The sequence below is a fragment of the Hydractinia symbiolongicarpus genome, chromosome 14 (genome assembly GCF_029227915.1).
Source record: "Hydractinia symbiolongicarpus strain clone_291-10 chromosome 14, HSymV2.1, whole genome shotgun sequence".
In the NCBI taxonomy this organism is placed as follows: domain Eukaryota; kingdom Metazoa; phylum Cnidaria; class Hydrozoa; order Anthoathecata; family Hydractiniidae; genus Hydractinia; species Hydractinia symbiolongicarpus.
The window spans coordinates 17,667,973-17,678,588 of record NC_079888.1 but is presented as its reverse complement, the minus strand read 5'-3'; the positions used below and the strand labels follow the sequence as shown (position 1 = coordinate 17,678,588).

General features: G+C 32.5%; 1 protein-coding gene across 2 annotated transcripts; it reads right to left on the bottom strand.

The window, feature by feature from the left end:
- Window positions 1-85: 85 nt before the first annotated feature.
- On the bottom strand, window positions 86-9,932 carry LOC130625007 (TWiK family of potassium channels protein 7-like). Of its 2 annotated transcripts, none has more exons than XM_057440088.1 (6): window positions 9,709-9,932; window positions 4,538-4,838; window positions 3,593-3,785; window positions 2,268-2,460; window positions 1,910-2,096; window positions 86-1,551 (listed from the first exon to the last, which is right to left on the bottom strand). In XM_057440088.1, the coding sequence occupies exons 2-6, from the start codon at window positions 4,835-4,837 to the stop codon at window positions 1,336-1,338; spliced, it is 1,089 nt and encodes a 362-aa protein (XP_057296071.1). In that variant the 5' UTR covers window position 4,838; window positions 9,709-9,932; the 3' UTR covers window positions 86-1,335. The 2 variants fall into 2 exon arrangements, with proteins under 2 accessions (XP_057296071.1, XP_057296070.1); XM_057440087.1 differs by lacking the exon at window positions 9,709-9,932 and adding an exon at window positions 6,318-6,624.
- Between the last annotated feature and the right edge of the window lie 684 nt (window positions 9,933-10,616).

The window sequence follows — 10,616 nt, the reverse complement described above, 5'->3', positions numbered from 1 at the left end:
ACTTTTTCCTGACCTGTAGGCATCGAAGGAAACAGCAAAAAGAACGTGCATATAAATATAAGAAAAATAAAAATGTCGAAGGGAACACTACTGGGCATTATTAGCCAAATTTTTTCTCCGAAATTCTATCCTTTGAAATTTTCTCTTTGATTTCAGAAGAATTTTCTACAATAAATAAATATTACACGGAACATTTATACAAACACAACCAGTTTTGGTTAAAATTTATAATAATTATAAATATATACTACAGATAAAATGAATAGACATTCTATATGTTCGTTACTTATCTTTTCTTTCTTGATTCATCTTTATGATAAGATATGATATTTTTTCATTTCATTTTATTGTTGTTATTATATGAAGATAACTCTTTCCTCTGAAAAGAATTATCTGTAAACACGTACAAATCCACAAAAATGTAATTTTTAAGAGATAATATTTCTACAGTGTAACATTTTTGTATTGCGTGATTTATTTTTCCAATTTCTGGTTTTCAAAAATTATAAATATAAATGAATATTAAAATGTATATTTATATTATTAAATTACGCGAAACTAATTTCTAGGAACGAGAGGGTGTTTATTGTCCTTCAGAAACACCTTTAATGAGCATATAGTTTTAGTATCCGCAAATTGATAAACAGTAGCACTTCTTAGAGCCTCGCAATCGAATTAAAGATTCCCTCATACTTAAAACAAGTTGGTTTCATATAAAAGATCTTAAAAAGTCGCCTGGGAATCTCTTTTTTTAAAACACCTTATTAGTTTTTAAGATATAGGGCTTTAACATTTCGCTAATTATGCGGAATTATGACATGATCAAGTAGCACAGAAACAAATATTTGTTATCAATCATAATTACTTATTACAAAAATTTATGTAAAATGTTTAAAGTCCAATTTTAACGGTTGAAAACATAACCCTATTAGTAAAACTGTTAAATACAATACCCCCAAACACAATTAAATGATGACGTCATGCATAATTAGTGGAACTCTGAATTCCAAAATCTTCAAGAACCCATTAATATTTTTTATAAAGATACCTTTCAAGCTCTTTCGTATGAAAGCAAATTGTTTCAAATATATAACACAATTCTGTTTTTATGAAAGCACACTAACGACTTATGTCATTTTAGCAACCTCTTACAGAGACTTCTTGTCCTGACCATTCTTTTCTAAATCTCTACAGCAAAAAATATCGGGGTATCAGAATTTTGATTGACCGGCGACATTTCATCTCAACTAATCAAAATTCTGTACTAAACTAACCTCGATAATTTCTGCTTTGTGAAGACCGGGCATAAAATAATAAAAACGAAATGGACTCCAACTATTTATCCGGGTTCCCATTATGGTCACTTGTTAATGGTGTTTTTTCATTCACGTTTTCATCTTCCGAGTCTAGTTGTTTTTCAATTGTTTTCATAAACTTTATTTTTGCTTTATGCTTTCGATACTGCATACCAATGTTCGCGATAAGTAGATTAATGGTGATCGAAACAGCCGCTAATCCCAAATACATCAGCGTAACATTGAACCATACAACCTAAAACGTAACGCATGCGCAGTAATAACACTAAGTACATAGTATTTTCGATACTTAGCTTGTTTCATCCAGTTTGCTGGTTGCTTGAAGATGCTACGAAACGTCTTTGGTTTTTCGACTTTAGTGACTTACACGAAAGTCGATTAAGGCGGTGAAGGATTTTTACATTGGATTTTACACTGCATAGACGCAAACACAAAAACAGCACAGAGATACAATTTATAGTTCATATAAAGTAGTTTGCAACCTCATTCCCAGTGGTCTTTGTTACTTCTTCGGACATCAAGAAAGACAAACCCCGAAAGATGAGGTTGAAATACGAATATTTACTTCATGTTGATTTTAACAAATAACTTACTGCTGTATTTTGCGGAACGATATCTCCAAAACCAATCGTTGTCAAGGTGATAAAGATAAAATACAGTGATACGGGAAAACTCCAATCTTCTAGTGACATGAGTATAAGCGCATCCAGTGAAATAAAAACTGTTATGAAAAGAAAAGCCAACCACACGGGAACGTTTAATTCTGTCGTACCATCAGTACTAAAAAAATAATCATCAAAGGTCAACCTACTTCGTCACCAGTACACCAGCCTAGGACTGCTGTCCTTTCTAAACCCAGCGTCTCTTGCGTTTCATCCAAAAAGAGATCCTAGGTTCTAGGTTGCCCATGCACATTGAATGTGCGGTTGCATGTTACGGAAACTGACTTACCTGTCGTATTCGTACCCAGGGTGCAAATATTTTTTCACATAGTTGACAACAAATCCACACAAATCATTGATGTATTTCGATAAAATCCTCCCCACCATAGCTAACAACATCAAAGTTAAAGGTATTCCAATAATGGCATATATTACACAAAACCATCGGCCACCGGCAGTAGAGGGTGCTAAATTTCCATAACCTAAAATAAAAAAAATCGAGAGATTTTAAACAAAAAGGACTAAGAGTTGAGAAAGTCAAAAGTGCGATGAAATGTGACTTCAAATACTGATTATCTGAAGTAACGTCGTCCCCATACCGGCTTTTTGAGAAATTCAAAGAAATCGTTTCTAATGTAACTGAAGAAGTGCTGCTTTTGCGTCGTTAACATACTGCCTGGTAGGCCTCTTGGCCCCTGAGATGTTATTAAGTTTAATCGAACAAGCAAAATACCTGGGGACAAGGTTGCGATTTGATCAACGATCGCCAGAATTGCAAATCGCAAATAAACCCACTGTACTATAATCAGTGGAAAATAATTATATGCATTACACCGATTATATCGCCCGTCATGATTAGAGATCTGATCGGGGTGAATTTATTTACAGGAAAAAATGTCATGTTAAACCTTTATGTTCATGCACTTAACATTTGGATGAGCTATCTGCGCGTGCGCCGCTAACAAATGCCGCGTATAGTGTATTGGGCTTGTCTGTAGCCCCAATTTATGAAGACCGTGGATCTAATGCTTAAAAAACACTTCACCAGTTATACTAATCCGTCAAGATCAGCAGTCTGATCGGAGTGGATCATTCGCGGTCAAAAATACATTCGCGAATATGTTCATCTGCAAAATGTTTCCATTAAAAATGTGAAAAGAGATCCGGAGGTTGTATTTTTAATTTTTTCTTATGAGCAAAAGAAAAAGAATTCCTAACAAAAGAGTAATTAGTACGAGAAACAAAAAGAAAATAAAGAAAATAGAAATCATCAAAGAGTATTTTTCTCTATGTAACAGGCTCATCAACAACTTTTAAAAAATATGAGATCTCTACATTATACATATAAGGAATTTAGGGGTTCTTTTATGACGCACCTGAAAGATACGTCATTTGTTTGTTTTCATTTCAAGGTTTTTGCACCCCTTCTTATCCAAGTTTTCAAAGCATTCTCATCTTCCCTTGGTCACTTTTAATCAAATTACAATATTTTATTTTTTACCACGTGTGAAACGTGCACAGCTGCACAGAACACAATCCGTGTACCGTGTAAATCGGCATTTTAAAAAAAGTATGGCACTGTTTACACGTGTTCAATTTAAAGGTTGTTGTTACCTATAGTCGTTACAACTGTAGAAGCAAAGAACACAGCATTTGTTAGCGTCCACTCTGTTGATTCATCTTTCTTCCATCCAAGATGAACGGTTTTTAGCACTTTTTTCAACTTTTTTATATCTTCAGGACGAAGTCTTTGCATAATTTCTGACGAGGACAGTTCACCAAGAGAAACATTGGAGACAGAACTTTCCTAAAAAATTGAAATCAAATTGAATTGCGGGTGTAAAGAAGATTATAAACAACAAAAAAAAAACAAAAAAAAGTAAAACAAGGTAAGGCTGTTGTTTATGAAACTGAAGTTAGAGCGTTAGTTGAGTTTTTGTATTATTTTTTTTTTTTTAAATTATTTTAACTCATTCTCAGCACCTTAAATTCAGTCACGACATAATTAAACGGGAGCATATTCGTTCCTTCGTCTCTCCCTCCGCCATGTTTGTTTCCATTTAAATGCTAAAAAACACAACACAATCTTGCGCGAAAAAAACTTAAATCTCTAATACCAGACTTGTCCAGAGATACATTCAAGGTTTATCTCAAAGATTTCTGGGTCCGAGAATGATTTTAACTGGCGAAATAAAATAATTTTTTTATCAGACACGCTCTTTTTTATAATACTAGTCAGTGGCCCGTAGAAAAATCGACGGGTTCACCCGTCCTTTTTATACCACATTGCGTGCTTCTCGCTGCTTGCGCAGCTGAGCTATCATTTTGCGTGACAGACGTATACGGGCATTATAATATAGAATACTAAAATTGGTCATTATTCTTATTCCTCTATTGTTGTCAACAATAGACCTGTAAAAGAAAAATATTTTTTTGCAATTAACAAAAATTCGCGAAATTTTCTGAAATTAATTTTTTTATAATACAACTTGCTCTGCAATTTCTTACACTTAGGGGAGTTGGTAACTAGGTTGTAGAAAGTCAAAAATTCAATCTTACCTTGATTACACTGAAAATAGATTCAATATTGTTGTCTAAATTGAACACTTGTCGTGGCTCTCTCTCCAACAAGTAAAACACTCCACCGCCGAAATATAAATATAAACCATTAAAAAGTACAAGCAAAAATAATCGGAGACCGTCTTTTTTGCCTCTTTGTTTAAATCTATCAAAAATATGTCTAAATTTAGATTTCGAACTGCTCGTAACTTTATCCTCCGCGGGGAAGAGTCTTTCGTCATCCTTAATACTTGATTGGTTCTGATCCCAACTGCTCTCTCCATCTAGGTTGATCGCCATTCTAAAAGAAAAGATGTAAATGTGTAGAATATAAAAGACACTCTCCCGCAGTTCTCTCTACAAGCATTAATTTTGTCGACGTCAGCATGATTTGCTTATATTCGTGTTTTCACGACTCGTGGGTTCTCTGCAAAGCGAACAATCTCGACACTGTTCATTTTAACGACGCTTACTTACTAAATTATATGTGTAACATTTCAAGAAGTGAGCACAAATGACCTTTCTTCGGACATAGACAAATGAGTATACCAAATGAAGTACGATAAAAGGTTGCAAGCATAAACATTATGTTTTTTTGCAACATTAAAATTGCTGAATATTTTGTACATTGCATTTCGCGAATTTGTCCAAAAAAACTGCAAATATTAAAAAATTGGTACTCGTATAGATTAGCACCTGTCAATCTAACATTTGACAAAAAACAAAATAACATCAGCGTCATTTCAGCCTAAATAAAAGTTTGTCGAATAACATTTGAATAAGCGAGAGTATTTAATTGTATTTGAATAATCGAGGATATCTATTTGTTATTCGGATAGTGGACAGAGATGGATAACACATAGACAGAAATATCAACATGGCACTAACCATGGTTAAAGACCAAAATTTTAAAAAGCACTTTAGTTTCGTTTATCTTGATGGACAGAAATATGTTTTCAGCATCATTGCCAATATTTTGTGGTGAATGTGTGACTAAGTGTCTTTTTAATAAAAAAATTAAAAAAAGTAGTGATTAAAAAATAGTGAAAATAAAAAAATAGCGATTAAATTTTTTTTCCCATTCAAGACACTAAAATAAGGCTTTAACTATAACTTATTCAATAAAAGCAACTTTCATACAAGTATGAAACAAACAGTTTTTCTATGATTCAGGATACAAGAAAATATATGCTTGTAATTTGTAGTATTGTGCCTTCATTTTAACAGAGAAGATATTAGGAAAGATGAATTTGTTTGCTAATTCTTTTGCTAAGGATTTTTTTTACATTAGGCTACTCTTCAGCAAAGAATAAAGGGAAGTTCAGTGAGATGGGAGGTGAAATTGATAATTTAGGGGTAGGAGTTGAAGAATTTGGGAAGGGGGTACAAAATATAAAACAGATACTAACAATGGTGGAAGAGGAAGTGTTTCCGGATTTTGCTAACAAAATCGAAACCTATCAACTGCACTCCTTTTCTTATTGACACTGTCTGACAGAATGATAAAATTTGAACAGTCGAAAGTCGACAAAATTCGAACAGTTGGAAAAATTTTCATTATGACAAAATCAGTTTTAAACTCGAACAGTCCAATAGCTATGTACGAACAGTCAGAAGACATTCAGACAAAGCTAGTTTTAAATTCAAAACGGGGAATTAAAAAAAGTTTAGGCTAAAAACATACTTATAAAAAAAGATGAAATGAGAATAAAATTATATGAGAACTAGACTGCAAAAAAGCAAGGTTACATAAAAACGAGGCTAAATCAAAATAACTCACCCACACAAATAATAAGGCATGATTGTGACGTATATTTATCAAAGTTTTGATATTCTATATTTCGTCTGCATTTCAGTAATTTTCTTTAATATTAAAATAAAAAATAATCTAGATTTTCTGTTTTGTTCTTCTCTTAATTTAAATTCTCATCATTCTTCTGGCTCTAGTTAACAAGCTCAATATGACCAGCTTTTTCCATCGTCAAAAGACAACGTATTAAAAAATCACGTCGAAGAAAAAATAAATAAATAAAAAATAACTGTACAAAAAAAGTTGTTATTTTCAGAAGATTTTTTTAAAGAGAATGAAAAAATAGCTAAATATCGAATTTTCACACAAAATTGAATATTTTTGTATTTCTTTTTGTGGTTTAAACAAAGAAATATGACGTCACTTTTTCAATCTGTTCGTGCTCGGAGCGCTGCAATAGTGTTGTCATAGCAACTTAGATTATTAGCTTAAATTTTAAGATTGTAAAGCTTAAAAATTTTAAAAGAAAAGCCTGAGTTAAAGCTTTAGGCTATGATGCAATAACACATCAAGTCAGAGCCAAATATTTTGTGAAATGAAGAAGTAGTGTGGCACATTTGATACACGCGTTTTTCACACAAAAATGACAAAACATTTTAGCGAGGTTAAACTTCAAATTTTTACGAGCTTGACTTGTGCTAAAGTATTATTTGTGTGATAATCTACCAGGAAACATTAAATTTACAGTTTTGCTTGTTCAGCTAGGACAGAGCGCCAATCAAAATAAATGTTTTTTTAAATAAGTTCCTCCGTAATAATAACATAACTTCTATGGCAAAATATATCTAATAGACAAACTTTTCAAAATAATTCTTGCAAGTTAAATAGACTGGGGCGGTGTGTGTGGGTTGGGGTTCAGGGATAGAGAGAGATCTGTGGAAAGGGGGTTGTGATAAATAGAAAAAACGGATATATTTATGGAAAACTATCTGCTTAGCGTTCTTGCACGACTTTTGTTGCTCATATGGGTGCTTTAAATGCGCTATGACCCCCTTCGTAGAACCCTCGCTGATAGCAGCACCAATAGGAACTAAAGAGGCTATTCTCGGTAAATAATTTCAATAATAATAATAATAAATAGAAAACGCTTTTTTTCATAGCAAAGTCAGTGTTAAATTTCCCTCGGTTCGTACCAGATGATGTTTTCTGGAACTGAGCCAATAACTTCTAAAAAGTTCTAAAAAACCTCTAAAAAGTTCGTGAAATGTGACACAACATATGTTTTTACGTCAACCCACAGACGTCATAAACCTTTTTTTTTTCATCATGGACGTTTCAATCCATTAAGCAACTTTCAATTTTTCTGCTTCATGATAATTTCTAATGTGTAATGGGGCGACGAAATTGAGATATAGACTGGAGGAAATATTGCAGGACTGTAAAAGCTCTGTTGCTTGTCAAATGCTTCAAAAAATAGTATGCATCTAGAAGTATACTTTGTAGGAAGAAACCCTCGCGATTTTGTAATTTTTGGCCAAAAGTAAGGCCTAACGAAAGTTTTTAACAATGCTTAATCGAAAAAGTTAAATGCCCTGCACTTTCAACTGTTTTAATTTCTTTTGCGGGTTCATTTCTCTTTTATATATTACTCCAACTTTATCGTTTTAAGTTATCGTTTAATTATTAACAAATTCTTTAAATCGTTCCAAAAGCGTGTTTTTATCGTTGCTGGGATTTTACAGTAACTTTACACGCTATTCCCAGACGTCATTAAACAAGCTAAAAAACACCTACGTCTATTGTGAGATTTTATTCTCGCGAAAGATCATCGAGATGATCAGCGGTAAAATAGATTGAAAAATAGCACGTGTTTTTAAAGAAAGAATTAAGTAATAGGCGCTCTAAATATCGGATACTTTTGGTGCAACAACTCCGCTAATTAGAAGTGTTCACTTGTTTGGAGTGTCTCGATTATCCGCTACAATTTGACAGAACACCTTAGCCTGCAAACTAGGAAACTGATGGTCAATTCAGTTTAATATGGAACGTTAATACTGGAAATACCTGCGAAATATATTTTGATGGACATCAGAAAAAATAGATGTGAGTCATATAAAAAAAATGTATAAAACATGTGTATATATTCGCTAATCAGAGTGTCTGCAATTAAAAAGTGTTGTATAAGGATGTAACGTTGGTTTTTCTACGTTAATTAGATGTGTCCACTTTTTTGGAGCGTCCATCAAATTAGTGATTCGACTCTGTTCTTTAAAAAGAAAGTATTCGAAGTCTAAGGCTTTGAAACACAATTTATTATTGATATTTTCACGCGAAATTAGGTCCCCTAAAAATAAGGATTATTCTTTCCAGGATTAAAAGGTGGTGAAAAACAAACACCTGCGCCAATATAATAAATAAAAGTGAGAGTGTTTCAAATAAAATTATTCGGAAAGAAAAATTCCCATTGTACAAAGCTTTTAACTAAAAAAAAAAATTGATGAAACAAAAAAGTGATGATAAAAAAGATAAAACACACGCGCGGTAAAAAATTTTTTTGAAAAAAAATTAAATCGGAAAAGAACGATTAACGTTTTAAAAGCGAATAATCTTTCGCGGGATTAGGATATATCACCGACAGTTTAATCTTGGAGCCGACGTTCAGTGTGTTTATTTATTCTTTTTGCGTTAGAAAATTTTTGGTGTTTACTAGCCTGCTCAAGGTTGTACATAAAATCTTTAACATGAGCCAGAAACAATACGTTCGTACTTAGTTGGTTGATGTTATTATAATCAAGCTCGTGCATATGTTCAAAATGGCTGCCAAAAAGTCACTTGATGTTAAATATACACGAAATACTGATGCAGTAAATATATTACGACAACTGAAAATCCCGTGCATATTACCGCGCATCCTTAACAACTGGTTGTCTTTTAAAAGTCCATGTTCACACTCTCACACATAAATAGTAATTTTTTGAGTGAAAAGTTGATAAGGTATGGAAGAAGAGGAAATGTCTAAATATATTGTTCAGATTGAACGACTTATCTAGCCGTGAATTATTTTTTTATCATTTTAAAGGAAATTTTCGCGGTATTTTCACTTTTCTTCCCGCCACAGTTTCTTCTATAAAAATTCCCCAACTGACTATTCCTTCGAAATCTCAAAAGTTAAGAAAAAAAGCTAACATTTCTTCCCACGCAAAAAGAGACAAAATATGGTTAACTTTTACTCTAACGATTTAGTATCAAATTTCGACTTTTATTGTTAACATCGTAAACCACAAAAATTTCCTCCCGTGAGGTATACAAAGCTCTCAAATCCGCAAAAAGTAATGTGCCGGGAAAAATTTCTTTTCTTGGAATGGATATATTGTTAAGAACCTGACATTCTATATTTGATGAAGATGCTTCGAAAACATACCTACAACAATCTTTTCTTGACTTCTTGGTATTCTTGGACTTAAAATCTTGGACTAAAAATAGCCAGCGCCAAGTATAACTTACGTTGTTTTTACAAACAAACAAACATTTAAGGCGACCCTAAAACTGTGAAATTAAATTTGAACTCTCGTAGTTGAACGAAAGAAAAAAACCACACATGCAATTTCTTCCACAATACGCAGATTTGCAACCTGAATGAATACGTTCATTTTAACTATTCATTTTATCTTCCAAAATTAATTCTCTTTCTTTTACACAAAAGACGTTTCTATGCGGAGTTGTGATTGGTTGAGATAAAAAAACATTTGAAAAAATGAAAGGAAACAGGAATCCAACCTATTAAAATAAAAAAATGAAATATAATATATCTCATTTCAAAATCTTTTTGTTCTTTACAACTGGGTTCAGTAATGAAACAAAATTTATCATTTTTTCGTAAAAACAATGAGCTTCTCAACCTCGGTGCAAGGTCTATTTGTCACTCTTACTGTCGTCTCGTTACGAAAAAGTCCTGGGAACGAGGTTGTGAACGTCCTAATTATCCTAGAAGTTCAGATTCAGAAAAATATAGCGGGAATAATATACAAACTTTGAGGTCCTGTAAATAAATAAATAAATAAATAAATAAATAAATAAATAAATAAATAAATAAATAAATAAATAAATAAATAAATAAATAAATAAATAAATAAATAAATAAATAAATAAATACAGTCTATCTCGTTCTTATGTAATCTTTTAAATTAAAAATGACCTGGCTACTAAGTTGATTGATTTTTAATTTCGCGAGGAAGCAGCAATGTTGAAAAGTTGTAGTACATGCGAGGGTAATTACCGCAACTTGCTTGAAAGCCACTTTATACGCAGGTTACAAAAAGACAAGAACTT